General features: G+C 37.4%; 1 protein-coding gene across 4 annotated transcripts in view; it reads right to left on the bottom strand.

Annotated features, from left to right (window-relative positions):
• The window catches only part of LOC127612048 (ribosomal RNA processing protein 1 homolog A-like), a 37,373-nt gene extending 26,245 nt beyond the window's left edge, over positions 1-11,128 (bottom strand). Inside the window, exons 1-8 of one of the 4 annotated variants that reach the window (XM_052083011.1) lie at positions 11,060-11,128; positions 10,921-10,982; positions 10,693-10,822; positions 10,342-10,406; positions 8,234-8,394; positions 7,361-7,467; positions 7,085-7,182; positions 6,123-6,142 (exon numbers count right to left, since the gene is read on the bottom strand). In XM_052083011.1, the coding sequence (XP_051938971.1) occupies positions 6,123-6,142; positions 7,085-7,182; positions 7,361-7,467; positions 8,234-8,394; positions 10,342-10,406; positions 10,693-10,822; positions 10,921-10,982; positions 11,060-11,077 (661 nt within the window). In that variant the 5' untranslated portion in view covers positions 11,078-11,128. Of the gene's footprint in view, positions 1-4,012; positions 4,176-6,122; positions 6,143-7,084; positions 7,183-7,360; positions 7,468-8,233; positions 8,395-10,341; positions 10,407-10,692; positions 10,823-10,920; positions 10,983-11,059 lie in introns of those variants that run through there. The other 3 variants (XM_052083010.1, XM_052083009.1, XM_052083012.1) reach the window with 3 other exon arrangements.
• Between the last annotated feature and the right edge of the window lie 6,173 nt (positions 11,129-17,301).

Here is a 17,301-nt window from a genome sequence, read left to right on the forward strand (position 1 = left end):
TAAGACCTATAAAAATAAACTAGTAAATATTATAAGAACCAGTAAAAGAGATTATTATCATGCACTATTAGAGCAGAATAAAGGTAACACACAAGAAATATGGAAAATACTTAACCAAGTAATCAGAAATAGTCCTAAAAAAATGGATTATCCAGAGTATTTTATCAAAGGCAAAAATACTATTTTGGAAAAAACTGCAGAAATAGCAACTGAATTTAATGAGTATTTTGTCAACATCGGCAGTAACCTAGCAAAACAAATTCCTGATCCAACAGACCTGTTTGAAGTGGATAGATACGTAGAAAAAAACTCCTCCACGATGTTCCTTACTGCAGTAAAACAAGAAGAAGTATCAAATATTATAAAAACTTTTAAAAATAAAAAGTCAACTGATTGCTTTAATATTGATATGACAATAATCAAGCAGATTATAGAATATGTAGTGCGACCTTTCACACACATATGCAACCTGTCATTCAAAGCTGGTATCTTTCCATCAAAAATGAAAATTGCTAAAGTTATTCCAATCTATAAAAGTGGAGAAAAACATCTGTTTACAAATTATAGACCAATATCACTACAACCACAATTTTCAAAAATATTAGAAAAACTATTTTCTCGCAGACTTGATAGTTTTATACAAAAGCATGCGCTGTTAAGTGAGAATCAATATGGCTTCAGGGAAAAATGGACCACCTCAATGGCAGTTATGGAGTTTGCGGAAGCTGTTGGGGTTTTCCTAGTTCTAAAAAAAGCTTTTGACACAATAGATCACAGTATATTATTGAAAAAAACTAGAAAGATATGGCATTAGAGGTGTAGCTTATAAATGGATAAGTTATTTAGAAAACAGATATCAGTACGTGCAACTCAACAATAAAAAACGAATCAACTGAAAATCACTCACGGAGTACCTCAGGGGTCAGTGCTTGGTCCAAAACTATTCATCTTATATACAGTATAAATGATATCTGCAAGGTCTCAAAACTATTTAAATGTGTCCTATTGGCTGATGATACAACTTTCTACTGTTCTGGAATAAATCTGAAACAGCTCCTGACAACCGTAGAAAACGAATTAAACAAATTAAAAAACTGGTTCGACAGAAATAAATTGTCACTCAACCTGAAAAAAATCGAAGTCAATTGTTTTTGGCACAAGACCAATCAAACACCAAGCTAAAATTATGATAAACTCAATTGAAATAGAAAGAGCGTATGAAACCAAGTTTCTCGGATTAGTAATAGACTCAAAACTATATTGGAAACCACATATCGATAACGTAAAAAGAAAAATAGCCGAGACCGTAGGGATCCTCTACAAAACCAAGGAAGTGCTAAATAAGAGATCCTTGTACACATTATAAACTTCATTATTATTACCATACATGACCTACCGTGTGGAAATATGGGGAAATGCCTGCAAAACAAACACACTCCCTATTCTCAAACTACAAAAAAAAGCAATTCGAATTATTAATAGATCAAATTATACGGAACCCACAAATCCACTATTTATTAAATTAAATACGATGAAATTTTATGACCTGGTTGACTTTAAAATCGCCCAATTAATGTACAAAGCACACAATAACCTGCTCTGCTAAAACATTCAGAAGTTTTTTGAAATTCGAGAAAGCAACTCTGAATTAAGAGGTACCAACTTATTCAAAAAACTCAAAACAAGAACAAACATCAAGCAAAGAAGTGTATCTAGCAAAGGTGTTAATCTGTGGAATAATCTCGAAACGGACCTAAAAATGAGTAAATCGCTTGCCGAGTTCAAAAACAAATTCAAAAAAATAGTACAAACAACCTACACCAATCAGAGTTAAAATGATAAATTCTAAACATTAAATATAATGATAAATCAGAACTAAGTTGATAAATAGAGAAAGGTATTGCAATACCCATTATGAATACAAGAGAAAATTGACACAAGAGTGCCAGGGTGAGGATGTATATAATCCCGATACAAACCAAAAGTTGTGAAAATATCACGGTTAAGGGTAAAGTATGAGCCTTAATGGAGACTTCTTCTTACTTTTTCTTTTCTGATTGATATAAAAATGATTTAGTAGATATAAACACATAACGGGGTAGGACAAGATAAGTTTTTTTACTTCATCCTACTCCCTTGAACATAACTGTGTTGAATGAAGACTGATTTCTTTCTTTTACTTTTTTATCTACCTTATTTTCTGTCAAATTATTACTGTATATGTTTTATGTTCAATAAACAACCCAAACCCAAACCAAACATGGGACACTTTGATTAGCTCCTCTTTCATTTATAACTGCATCAAACAACAAACTGCATGCAGGAAAAGTGGTCAAGATTGCACGACTGTGTCTTATCGAGTCAACTACAATTTTATTGTCAAATGTGCTGTATGTGCAACATACCTTTACATTCCCTCTCACAACATGCAACAAGACAAGACACATTAGACACAGACAATCTTATGTGTTGTATTGTAGTTAGAACTGCATGACTGTCCGTGTTTTATGTTGTGTTGTGTTTATTATTTTACTTCATGTTAACTGTTTTGTAAAGCGCTTTGTTACAGCTGCCGCTGTTGTGAAAGCGCTATATAAATCAGCATGTATTGTATTGTATTGTATTTTGTTATTATGACTTCAAGATGGCGCCGCAAAAGTGGCTGCCTTTATAGCAGCTCCTATATTTTGTTCTACTTTCTTCCTTTATAACTTTGCTGCTGTAAATTGGGATTTTCTCCATTGTGAGACAATTATAGGTTTTCTTATTCTTATTCAAATAGTGCATACCAACTAAACTCTTACCTGAGGCAGAAAAAAAATGCAAGCATTTAAAAAAAATAAAATCAAGGCTCTTGAATTGGACTTTTGTCACCACTGGTAAAATTTCCAATCAGAATGTTCATGCACAGTATCGGTAACAGATTTGACACTGGTCGAAACGGCAGATAGTGATATCTGAATTTCAAACCTTAAGTATAGATGTCTGCAACGTTACCATATTTTCATGACTACAAGGCACATTCAAAACTCTTACATGTCCTCCAAAATGGAAGGAACGCCTAATAATGTGGGGCACTTTGTGTATGAACCAAGTTCCAAATTCTGTGAATGATGTGGAGTAGCTGCACTGCATTTGACTGATTGATGTGCGGACAGGCTGCTTATATAAAGGAAAAGCAGGCGTAACTTAGGACAGCATGCAGACATTAAGCGCCTTCCTCAACATTAAACTTAATTCACACAGAGAGGAGAGGAAGACATTAATGTCTACAAGATCTCAAATATCGGCCAGATTTTTTTTTATATTTTCAGACACTGTGGCAGACATGTGCCCATGAATTTTGGTAGAGAATAGAGAGAACATCAAGCCGCGTTAAGCATTATGCCCTATAGTGAACGCCTATGGGCAAGAAAAAGCTCAATTAAAATGTATTATTATTATTATTAATGCTCATAAAATCCTAAACAAAGAGACTATTACTTATTTTCAGAGGTTGAAGTGGATTTAAGTGTTAATTTGGGTGGCGATAAGTTGTCAAACATTAAGACACGTTAAGCTTATTCTCAACAGTGAGCCTCCTGATAGCTTAATGTCCATAAAATCTATGATAGTGTAGCGATTTTTGATATCCACAGAGGTTTACGTGGGCATAGGTAGAAATGTGCATGTGAATTTTGATAACTGCTCGTAGTTTCCTGACATTAACATTACATTTGGCTTTTTTTTTTTAACAATAAGCGTTTTAGTTAGCACGACGTTGCTGATGTATACAATGTTAATTGTGGATAGTGTAACTTAACCTTTTAAATCTGAACCCACTTACCGTACTGTAAAACATTGTTTAGTTTCGAAGGATGGAATTTAATTAAAAACTGAGCTTGGACACAAAAAGTGTCCATATAGTGATATGTAACGTTCAAAACACAAGGCAATGCTATTAATTCGTATTTGTGAATGTTCCGAGCACCGTTATAAATGCACATAAGAGCACTAAACGCGAGTTACTTACCCGTCAGTTTCTGTGATCTGACATTTATATACTTCTTTAGCTTTTTTAATGCTTTTGTTCGAATGGGCTTTTCGTTTGAGGCTAACTTTTGTGCCAGTTGAATCTCTGGATCGTGAACGGCCGCCATTTTCACACTAATTCACGTGGAGCGGTGCTGCTCAGGCGCACTTTCCTTCATTTCGTCGCAGACAGATGACATCACACATTGCCATCACAGGCACGGATGTATGTTCCTGTATCTTGTTTTCGGTTATTTTGAAAAGTCAAAAAGTCAAAGTCAAAAGCCAGCTTTATTGTAAAACATGCTCTATTTACAACATCCAGCATAGATGAAATTTATTTCCCCTCAACCACAGTGCAAATATCCGGTGCATTAAAAAGCACAAAGCTAAAAACAAGGGCAGTGAAAATTGAATACAAAGGACATATATAAATATGAACAAATATAAATAATACATTGCAATCAACAGTCAACAGACAAACAAGTGTACAGAAGAGATTTAGGGCCAATAAAGAAAAAAATCCAAGGTTGGCAAGATTCCCACTTTTGTCTCAGAATTCTAACTTTATTCTCAGAATTCTAACTTATGTCAGAATTCTGACACATTACTCACATTAAAGTCAGGAATTTTGAGAATTAAGACAGAGTTCTAACTTTAATGTTAGAATTCTGACAATAACGGGGGCTTAAAGTTTACAAGCAGGCACCTTTCCTAAGCATTGATAGAATTTGAATGACCCTATCCTCCAAGATCATCTCATCTGGATAGGGTCGGAAAGGAAATTACTCAGGCAAAACGAGAATCCAAAGAGGCCTCGGGAGATGAGTGACCTATGCGAAAGGAGATTTAAAGGTTTTATCCATGCACCCTTTCCTAAGCATTCGTATGCTGCACTCGATGAAAGTGGGAAATCGGAAATATTCCACATGGATTGTCCCAGTCCACCCTCAATGCATTGGGGGGGAATTTAAACAACAAAGACGGCTGATTCTGATAAACTGTTGTTCTGGTTTGTTACAACACATTTGAACCCCAGCTAACCTTCTTCATAATTAATTTTATTCATATAAATAAAGGTATATACTATCTCCAATGCATTTAATGAATTTCACCAAATAATTTAATTAATGCAAGGAGATAGCAGCATGTATGTATTCCAACACTCAGTGCAAATCATGGTGTGCTACATGAAGCCATGTCAAATTAACTAAATGTAATAATATAAATATTCATTCATAATAAATTGGCATTCACGGTTGTGTCTCCATGGAGGTCGTCATTGTTGAGTGACATCACACATCGCAAATTTGATCTGACGTAAACACACACACACACACGCATACACACAAACAAAACATAAATGTACTCTTTATTTCAATAGCGCACAAGTATGAGCATAAACCTATTTGACTTATTTTAACATGAACATACATTTCTTGTATATTAATTATTCCACTTTGTGTGCTACGTGAAGTCATGTCAAAAAAGTCATGTATACTCGTTTGCTTCCCAACACTTCATTTGTTCTTCTTGGATCAGGTCTCTGAGTTTTTGTGCTGTACTCAGCCATTCCATGTTTCTTCTGCCTTTAGCATCTTCAATGAGTGCTGTAATACTGCTGAGACTGTCTCTCAGAGACCTCGGTTCAGGTGTTTTTTCTTCAGCATCTTCCCACTCTTCCTCTTCCTCTTTAATGACAAAACCAGTCTCTCCATATTCCTGGTTATGGGTTGCAATATTACTGTCCATTTGCAGCAGGTCTTCTAGTGTGCTCTCTGGTGCTACTTTTTTTAGGCTCTGCAGATCATCATTGTAGAACTGGAAAGCTTCTTCCTCTTGTGTTGCTTGGCTTGCTTCACCAGAAAAGTTGCATTTTGAAGTGAGAAAGAGGTCCTTTACGATTCTTAGCTGTTTCCTTTGCATTCTATCCACGCTTCATCTTCTTTCTGCTGGCAAACATTTCATCATCCTCATCTGTAGAGACTTCCTCTGGATAGCCATCTTGAGGAAATAGACCTAACCGAAAAAAAAGGCAGAGGATGAGTCACATAACACAAATAAACAAGAAAGACATTGTGTCGTATCAGGCAATTTAAAAATAACAATACCTTCACTGAGATCCTGCAGCCTGCCATGAAAGAGAGAGAAAGTATGTTGAAAGACAAGAGGTCTGATAAGGCATATCATAAACTACATTCGACTGGCGTAAAAATCACTCTTTTCCCAATCTGCTGAACAACTCTCTGATCCACTGAAATTTTAAGACACTGGCCAAAAATAGGATCCACTGGAGAGTTCCCAGGCGAAAACCACTGTTGACCAAAAAGAACACAAAGGCTCATCTCACATTTGCCAAAAGACATCAAGATGATCCTCAAAACCTTTGGAAAAAACATTCTGTCGACCGATGAATCAAAAATTGAATTTGTGCGGCCTGTTACATTTGGGGTAGAAATGATAGCATTTGATTAATAAAACATGGTGTTGCCAATGTGATGGTCTGGGGCTGCTTTTCTATCTGAGGACAAGGTCAATTTGCTGTGATTGATGGGACAATGAATTCTGCTGTCTACTAGAAAATCCTGAAGGATGATGTCCGACCATCAGTTTAGTTTGCACCCTCAAACTCAAGCACTCTTGGATCATGCAGAAAGACAACTAACCGTAACACAACAGCAAGTCCATCTCTGAACGGCTCAAAAAACAAAAGAAAATAAAGTAAGATTTTGCAGTGGTCAAGTCAAAGTCCGGATTTGAATCCAATAGAGATGCTGTGGCGTGACCTCAAAAGGGAAACTCTCCAATGTGGCATAGTTGAATTAAATCTGCCAAAGTGGGCCAAAATTCCTCCATAGCGTCAAAGACTGACCACAAATTATCGCAAATGCTTGATTTCAGTTATTGCTGCCAAGGGCGTCACAACCCATTACTAGCTTCAAGGGGCAATTACTTCTTCCACATAAGGACAGGAAGGTTTGGCTTTTCTTTTTGCCATATTTAAATCACACGGACCACAACAACAGATACAGTATGATACTTTCAAAACTGTCTGAGGGGCTACAAAACTTACACTTTGATGATTTTGTAGAGCCTCTCTCTATTGTGGCTGGGTGTGCTACTTCGAATTGACACCTCTAAGAGCTTGTCAGCAAGAGCTGCATAGTCAAACTGTAAAATAGATGTTTCATTAGAAGGGGGAAAGCAGAACATGGTATTTATCAAGAGCTCTGACTAAAGTGGTGCAGTGTAGCATATGTCTTTCCAATGAAAACCCAAGTATCCCAAAATATGTGTTCATTCTTGGAAAAACAACAACATGCATTTAGGATAAAAATACAATACTAACCTGTAGAACTGGTGCTGTATTATCATCATCATCATCATCATCAAATTGTAACTCTGTGTCGGAGTCTCCTGATTCATGAGCACCCTGTTTCAAGTATGATTTACTGCCTGAAAACAAAATAACCAGCAAATAATGTCTTCCTGGCATAAAAATTCAATTCAATTCAGTCATTTATCTACAAAATTATGTAACATTCATGGAGTTCTTTTTAAAACACTGTAGCATTCATGATTTGCAATCAATAACTTACACAAAAACAGGTTGTTGTGTGCTATATAAATAGTGATTCTGAACGGAAACTCAAAGTTTGGGGAATATTTTTTTTTTGGTCAGATTGCACTTAATGTTGCGTACTATATAGCAGTGGTCCCAAACACTTGCCCGTGGGCCTTTTGGTACTGAGCTGAACGATCGCTTGTGTGGCGCTTTCTCCAAAGCTATGGAAAGAAATCAAGCCTGCTGTTGGCCATGTGCAAGGTACATTCTCAAAAACGGGCATGACGACAATCCAGTTGAATCAGCTGAACAAGTATTACTGAAGTGATGATGTGGAAAGCATGTTAATGCCAGCGGATTTGCACATCCTGCCCACCTAAAGATGAGCGGTTTAGTCGCTATGACCTAGCAATGCGGCCACCAAAATATCAAACACCGTATGTAGGATGGATTCGTTCATCCATCCATCCGTCCATTTTGCAAAGTGCTAACTTCAAAATCATTACGTTGACACTTTGAAAGGAAAATCAACTCAAAAATGTTCTTTAAAACAATATGCATTATGCAGCCTCATTAGTCTAAACATGGTATTACGATTAATATTGTGTTTGTGGAAAAATTAAACAACAAACTCTTCCCATTTTTGTGAAAATGTACCGTTAATCTGCTTCACGGGGTCCTCTTCATCATCAGAGGACTGGCCTGAATCAGAGGACTCTGCTTCTTTCAGCTCCCTCATCAGATCCTCAATGGCATAGGGAGCCTGGTCAATAATTGTGTTGAAGATGCTGTTGCAGATCGCTCGGAAAAGTGTCCGACTGGTGAGACGGTCAATTAAAGAGAATGGTCGATCAGTGGATGGCAAATATTACAAAGCAAGCAGGAAGCTTCAGATCAAGGCAGAATTTCGCTGCCATTCATCAGTGACGCTCCTAAAACTAGTATGATCAATAAAGGATGTGTTGCCTGTAATATTACACGACCAGGACGCCAGCCAAATCCTCTTGAACACTGACATCCAAATTGGAGATATTTTGCTTTGGTGACGTTATTCAATGTTAAGGTCAAAAGTTGTATGATTGTCTGGCAAATTAGATGAATACACTTTCAAGCCATTGAAATGAAAACATATTCAAAGGCCCGATAATTCTACCACATTTGAAGTAAACATATTCCGCTGGGTTATGGGGTATTCAAGACTGACAAAACGTTTTCATATACGTAAAATTATTGTTACCCCTCTGTTAATGAAAGAATAACCCTCAGTGATCACAGAAATAACTTCAATCTGACCAAAGTACAGTCAAACCCCGGCTTTCGGATTTCGACCAGAAAATTTGAGATTTTTACACCTCAGGTTAGAACTGAAAACCGGTTTTCGACCAAACTGAGCACACCCGAATACGCCACTTGACTCCTTTCGGGTTTCTTACACGAGCAAGTGACGCTTACACGTTTGACGTTCACAAAAATACCGGTATTATGAAACAGTCTTGGTTATTCTATAATTTACTGGTTGTAGCGTGGTAACTTTATGAATAAAACATTTGTCATAAGGTGTCATATGCTGTCGGTAGAACTAACGATGACACGTGGTAGATTCTTTCGTCAAATTGATAGTAGATTACACATGCATCGTCTTGGGAAGAGGATGTCAAGCCACAGCAATACTTACCTGTATTAATGATTACCAGGAAATTAATCTTTGCGGTGTGAGACTGGAAAAAAATACTCTGATTTTGTGGTGTGCTGTATTCATGATGCCATATGAGTACAACATAATTTGATCCATTTATTTCGTTGAATAATCCTGGAGTACACAGCTGCTGATATAATGTTCATTGTTAATGCATAGTTTTCAAACATTTACCCTTGAAGCATTATACTTTGGAGTATCAGAATTCTTGATTATGAATATCAGTCAAAATAGAAAAATGGCTTCCTATGATGAACGTTTACGGAACCCAAAATTAGTTACCATGGTTTCCCATTGGGTAATCCAACGGAATCGAAAAACGTGAATTTCCTAAATCCTCAGGCCTGCTACGGTACATCTTTTTTTCCCACCCGCAACGATCAGTTTGACAATCGCCACCATTGTTGTTTTGATCTCGCATGAAGTAATGTCGCATGTCGTTCTTGCAATATGCGGAAAGTAGATGATTGCCAAGTTTTGTATCGTTAAAACAAGTGTTGCGAACAAGTGTTGCGAATGTTTATTGCGGAGGTATCACGGAGGAAGCAGCTAAAGTTGGATAGTTTTTTGCGATAAGTTGACTTTGAGAAAGCCTTGCATCATTGGAAGCGGAGTAAAGAGAGAATTTATGAACGCAAAGACCAAACTATGGAATGAAATAAGAACCTATTTCTCAGCAAATCTCGTATGCCTGAATTATTAAAATTTTTGCAGCATTTGTTGATAAGAAATAAACCTATTAGCAATGTATATTGTTGCTGTTTGTGTTATTATCATATGCAATTGAATAAGTAGACCATTTAAGAATTCGAAATTTGGGACTCTCGAAATGCCTAATGGGACTCACTTTTCTCATCAGCCAGTCCCTGGGACTGGCTGGGGTTAAACTGTAATATTATCACTCCGCGCGCACACACACGCACTCACACACAAACACACACTCACACAAAATGTACTTTTTAGTACATATTTTTTAAGTCAACACCATTAAAAATGGTGTGGAAGATTTAAAAAAATATACTTCCCTGCAGATATGAAATCAAACAAAAGGACGCTAAGAGGAACTTACTCCTTGGTCTTGGCTGCCGTTTTGCAGAATGGCTCGATGAATCTCAGGTTCTGGTCAGCAGTGAGCTACGGAGAAAAAATGTGAAAAGGACCATCACATTTCTTTATTTCAATAAGTTATTAATATTTCCTCAAAATCTTTTGCAGAATCCTCTATAATGGATGTGTCACTCAAACTATAATATTGGCATTTAGAGTGGATAGACATCAAAATTTCATATCTAAATTCTCTTCAGTTTATTTTTGTCAAGTGAAAGGCATTCAACAGGATCAATAAAATAAATACGGACAAGTACCCAAATCTCCATCTACGCTCCATACTCCAAATGACCCGTTTGGATCATAACTTTACCTCTGATGCACCCACAGCTCCTAATTCCGTCAAGTAAAGGTCCAAGATATGAAACTGCAGACCAGCAGGTGCACCGTTGCCACTGTTCAGGAGCTCTGTTGCAAAGAGCTCCAGAAATCTTGAGACCACACTAAAAAAAAAAAAAAAATAGAAAAGACATTATGTAAAATATTTAACCTATGTTATGACGTACTGTACCATTTGCGCATGACAGTTTTTATGGATTACCTGCTATCCCAATTGTTTCTCTTCAGCATCTCAAAGCTTTGTCTGAACATGAAGCGGATCAGCTGTAATACGAAAAGAAGGGCCACCATAAGGGGGAGAAAAGTGATATATTCATGGACGCGCGCGCACGCACACACACCTGGAAAAACTTGTCCATTCGTAGTCTGTCAATGCCAGTCCACTCTCTTTTGAAGGTCTTAAGGGAGCTCTCCAGGTATAATAGTTCTGTGGAAAACAATTTTCACCACCGGCTTTTGACATTTTAATTTGTATTTGGAATTACACCAGCATAGGATCAACTTACGTCCATCAATGTCATGAAAGGTGTGAATCAGTGTGCAAACAGAGTTGGAAAGCTCCTCCTGTGAACAACATTGTGCCTCAAATTAAGCAAATAGAAAGTGAAACAATCCAAGAAAGGCTCAATATATTTAACAATTAAATGGCAGTGGGTGCCATTAATTCAGCCCAGCACGCAGGGTCGTGGTGGCCAGAGGGAATATTGTGGGATTCCTGAATGGCCGGTCCATTTCAGGACCAGTTTAACAATCCCTGCCCCCAAATGGCATAAAAATTACGTTTTTGCGCATGACAGCCGCTGTCTACAGTCACCGAGTGGTTGCACCGCGACTCCAGCGGTCCATCAAAATACATCTCCTAGACGCCTCCTTAGTGAGGTGTTCCGGGCATGTCCCAAAGGTAGGAATTCCTTGGGGCGAACCAGGACAGCCTGGGAACGCCTTGGGAAGAGCTCAAAGAAGTGATTGGCGACAAATCACAGCTCAGCCTGAAAATGTTCCACAAGCCGTGACGAAAGAAATAAAGAAATACCTGTAAAAGTGGTTTGTCCTGCATCCACAAGCAGTAGAACAGACCTTTCCACAGCTTGAGCATTTCTTCACTCGTAAAGCCATCTGGACAAAGAATAATAAAACCAAAGGAGCGCCTTGGTGAATAAGATAAGAAAACCTTTATTAGACTCGCAATGGAGAAATTCCCGATTCACAGCTGCAAAGTTATGAAAGGAAGAAGTAGAACAACAAAATATAGGAGCTGCTCTAAAGGCAGCCACTCACGCGGCACCATTTTGAAGTCAAAATAACAAAAATAACACAACACATGGGACACAGACAGTCGTGCAATCTTCACCACTTTTCTGCATACACTTTGTTGCCTCAAGCAGTTATAGATGAAAGAGGAGAGGATCAAAGTGTCCTTTCACCAGTCGATCAGAGACGTCATGCTGAAAATGTGCACACGTCTGCTACAAGCTAAGTTTTGAAAGCAAACACGAAGCTGTAGCGTCCAGTGACGAAAAAGAGATTGGCTCACATCTCCTGTCACATGCAAATCCACTTCAATTCCAAGCCGCGACTCCCAGTTCCACATCCGCATCGGCGCTACGCGCTAACGTCCCCTCTTCTCATCGTCGGCTCCTCAAGCCTTACATCCATCCAGCCGCAGACCGTTCAACAGCACCAATCTCTCCGCTGAACAAAGTGGGGCTGTGAAAAATGCTGCCCATTACAGGCGCAAGACACAAGCGCCCCGGGACTGTCCAGCAACGACAGTCAAATGGCGCTGATATTCCTCCCAGTCAAAAACAGTGCTGGTATACCCATGCTGCCGAGAAGGCGCAACCACCAAGCACAGAGTCTTGATGAATGTCGTGGCCAAAAAATGCTGAAAAAAGTCCACATCAGGTCCACACGACATAACAACAAACACAAAGTTACAAAACAAACACAAAAATAACAACAAAAAAGCAAAGCTCATGAGAGCACTTGCAGACGGCTGCCAACTCGGGCGCCATCTTGCCTTCAAATCGAATCGAGTATTATATCAGCTGTTTTTGGACAAAGCAAGGACAAGGAAGGCAGCTTTCATTAGATCGTACATTTCATACAGAAAGTAACTCACCACGCTCCATTTTAAAACAAATAAGCTATTCACACACAGACCTCATAACTAGAAGAAAGGGGACATTTGAGTAAACATTGATCAGGAGGGACTACTACAGTGTTAGGTTGTCAGAATCAAATGCGTGTAGATTTATTTTTACCTATTAACCCTCGAAGTCCACCGCTTGCGATAAATGTAAAATTATGTCTTTGAATCAAAGGCTAAGGCATTCGGAAAAACACGTGAGAGCTGAAACGTATGGGGGGGGTTCTAAAATGGCCTAAATTTCATGACGTCACCGGCTGATAGTTCTCAGGCATTACAGCAATAATAAAAAAGGTTTTGATTCCGTAATCTTCACAATTTACATATTTTGCACCATAGAGACCCATTAAAATTCATATTTTTGAAAGCATCGTAAACCTAATGTGTAAACATGCATTTCACACGATTTTTACGTCAATCGCTTTGTTTTCGCTTGGACAGACGTATGCATACCACATTGTTGGGTTGAGGTCATTCCAATTGTGCAACTTTTAGGTGGCGCCAGAGGATCGCAAATGAGTTTGCCTCTTTGCAGGAGGCTTCAAACCAATGCATTTTACATGAACACGTCCGGTCGGGATTGTTAGTAGGGCTTGGTTGGGACCTCCAGACACAATTTTTTTTTCCTTTTGCAAAAAATAAAGAATAAAAAAATCCCAAAGAACTAATAAAAACTATATATATGTATGGATAGCACAGATGCCTCTGAACATTTTGAGTGTTTGAAAAAAAAAAAAGAATGTTTGTATAACACAAAATACATCATTACAAAAATTGTAAAATGCGTAACTTAGGGTTTTTTTCATTTGAAGGACCCATTAAACTGCCTTTGAAAAGTAGTCTGAAGTTTGTTGCTAGTCGAAACAGGGCACACGCTGCGAGCCCCGAAATTCCCCATCCCACTAAGCAGCGCACAATTACAAGTGTTTTCGAAGGCAGCAACAGTATGTGATGGCAATAAACCTGGGATCAGGTCGGCCTCCAATCGATAAAAACAAGTCAAGCCAACCTCCACAACGATTGTTCATCCTCTATGACGGTAACGCCGCCAAGTGCTGCAAAAGCCAATTTAAAAATAAAAGCCTAACTAGTGTCCTGCTATTGATTGGTAGCCGTCAATTTTGAAGTTTCACAGCCGGCATTCACAGCCGGTTGATGGCATGTTACTGTAATAATACAAGAGTTGCGGCTTAGAATTGAAGCAGATTTACATCAATTCAATAAATTTAAAATAATTGCCATATCAGAAACTTGGCTTGATGAAGATAAAACAACTGAAATGGAAATAGAAGGTTATGAAATGTTTGCAACTAATAGAGAAAACAAAAAAGGAGGGGGGGGGGGGGGTTGCAATATATGTAGACAAAGCACTTAAATGCAGTAAAATCGAGAGATTGACAAACACAATAGAAAACCTAATGGAATGTCTAACCATTGAAATACACAATAAAAAGGCATCAAATATCATCATAAGTTGCATCTATAGGACACCAGGAACATGTATTGACACATTCAATAAAAAACTAACATATATGCTCAGTTACTACAACGATAAGAAAACACGAATAATATGTGGTGACTTTAACATTGACTTATTAAACCCAAATAGACACAAAAAAACAACTGACTTCATAAATACTATGTACAGCAACAGCTTTTTCCCAGTAATCCTGAAACCTAGCAGAATAACAGTTGACACGGCCATATTAATAGATAACATATTTATAAATAAGATTGATCATAAAATGGAAAGTGGACTTCTCATTAATGACATAAGTGACCACTTGCCTGTTTTTGCAGTTTTTCATAATTATTTCGATAGAAAAGCTAAATCAACAAATTGTATAACAGAAATAAGACTAAGAACCCAACGTTCCATCGATGCCTTTAAGCAAGACCTAGAAAAACAAAACTGGACCGAGGTCTACTCAAACGAAGACCCAAATACAGCGTTTGAAGTATTTCAGTCTACCATAATCTCCTTATATGATAAACATTTTCCATTAACTAAAGTTTCCAAAAAGTATAAAGACCCAAGTAAGCCATGGATAACGAAAGGCATAGAAAACGCATGTAAAAAGAAAAACAATTTATATAAATTGTTTTTAAAATTCAGAACTGAAGCAGCAGAAAAAAAATATAAGACCTATAAAAATAAACTAGTAAATATTATAAGAACCAGTAAAAGAGATTATTATCATGCACTATTAGAGCAGAATAAAGGTAACACACAAGAAATATGGAAAATACTTAACCAAGTAATCAGAAATAGTCCTAAAAAAATGGATTATCCAGAGTATTTTATCAAAGGCAAAAATACTATTTTGGAAAAAACTGCAGAAATAGCAACTGAATTTAATGAGTATTTTGTCAACATCGGCAGTAACCTAGCAAAACAAATTCCTGATCCAACAGACCTGTTTGAAGTGGATAGATACGTAGAAAAAAACTCCTCCACGATGTTCCTTACTGCAGTAAAACAAGAAGTATCAAATATTATAAAAACTTTTAAAAATAAAAAGTCAACTGATTGCTTTAATATTGATATGACAATAATCAAGCAGATTATAGAATATGTAGTGCGACCTTTCACACACATATGCAACCTGTCATTCAAAGCTGGTATCTTTCCATCAAAAATGAAAATTGCTAAAGTTATTCCAATCTATAAAAGTGGAGAAAAACATCTGTTTACAAATTATAGACCAATATCACTACTACCACAATTTTCAAAAATATTAGAAAAACTATTTTCTCGCAGACTTGATAGTTTTATACAAAAGCATGCGCTGTTAAGTGAGAATCAATATGGCTTCAGGGAAAAACGGACCACCTCAATGGCAGTTATGGAGTTTGTGGAAGCTGTTGGGGTTTTCCTAGTTCTAAAAAAAGCTTTTGACACAATAGATCACAGTATATTATTGAAAAAAACTAGAAAGATATGGCATTAGAGGTGTAGCTTATAAATGGATAAGTTATTTAGAAAACAGATATCAGTACGTGCAACTCAACAATAAAAAACGAATCAACTGAAAATCACTCACGGAGTACCTCAGGGGTCAGTGCTTGGTCCAAAACTATTCATCTTATATATAAATGATATCTGCAAGGTCTCAAAACTATTTAAATGTGTCCTATTGGCTGATGATACAACTTTCTACTGTTCTGGAATAAATCTGAAACAGCCCCTGACAACCGTAGAAAACGAATTAAACAAATTAAAAAACTGGTTCGACAGAAATAAATTGTCACTCAACCTGAAAAAAATCGAAGTCAATCGTTTTTGGCACAAGACCAATCAAACACCAAGCTAAAATTATGATAAACTCAATTGAAATAGAAAGAGCGTATGAAACCAAGTTTCTCGGATTAGTAATAGACTCAAAACTATGTTGGAAAACCACATATCGATAACGTAAAAAGAAAAATAGCCAAGACCGTAGGGATCCTCTACAAAACCAAGGAAGTGCTAAATAAGAGATCCTTGTACACATTATACACTTCATTATTATTACCATACATGACCTACTGTGTGGAAATATGGGGAAATGCCTGCAAAACAAACACACTCCCTATTCTCAAACTACAAAAAAAAGCAATTCGAATTATTAATAGATCAAATTATACGGAACCCACAAATCCACTATTTATTAAATTAAATACGATGAAATTTTATGACCTGGTTGACTTTAAAATCGCCCAATTAATGTACAAAGCACACAATAACCTGCTCTGCTAAAACATTCAGAAGTTTTTTGAAATTCGAGAAAGCAACTATGAATTAAGAGGTACCAACTTATTCAAAAAACTCAAAACAAGAACAAACATCAAGCAAAGAAGTGTATCTAGCAAAGGTGTTAATCTGTGGAATAATCTCGAAAAGGACCTAAAAATGAGTAAATCGCTTGCTGAGTTCAAAAACAAATTCGAAGTCTTCGATGCCCATTGCGCTGTGGAACTCGATTGCTCTCGAGACTTATCTATTTAGCACGATAACAGTCAAACCATTCCAGGAAACGTTCATTTACTCGACTGTCCGTCGAGCCACATGCAATTCACTCTGGGCATGGAAACACCCGGAATCCAACCGAGCAAGAATCGCTTCCTCGTTATTCAAAGTCTCGTAGATTTGAGTCTTTCAGACTCCAAGTGTCTCTTGAATGTTTCATACTTTGTAACCCGCTCTTCCGCGGCCATTACTGTTCCTCTTCGTTTGGATGCCATGATCTACAGGACGTAAAAATGTTCCCAATTCCAGTAAAACTCACTGCAATAAAGAGTCACTTACATGTCATCGTTTTGGATCCAATGATTGAAAATAGCGGCGCGGACACACTTATTCCGTCGTATCGAGCGGAGTTACTTGCGTTAGCACTACTACTGCAGCCTTCCGTATTGTCTCCGCCTCCTTCCCTGTGCTCTCCAACTTCAAGT

The sequence above is a fragment of the Hippocampus zosterae genome, chromosome 12 (genome assembly GCF_025434085.1).
Source record: "Hippocampus zosterae strain Florida chromosome 12, ASM2543408v3, whole genome shotgun sequence".
Lineage (NCBI taxonomy): Eukaryota > Metazoa > Chordata > Actinopteri > Syngnathiformes > Syngnathidae > Hippocampus > Hippocampus zosterae.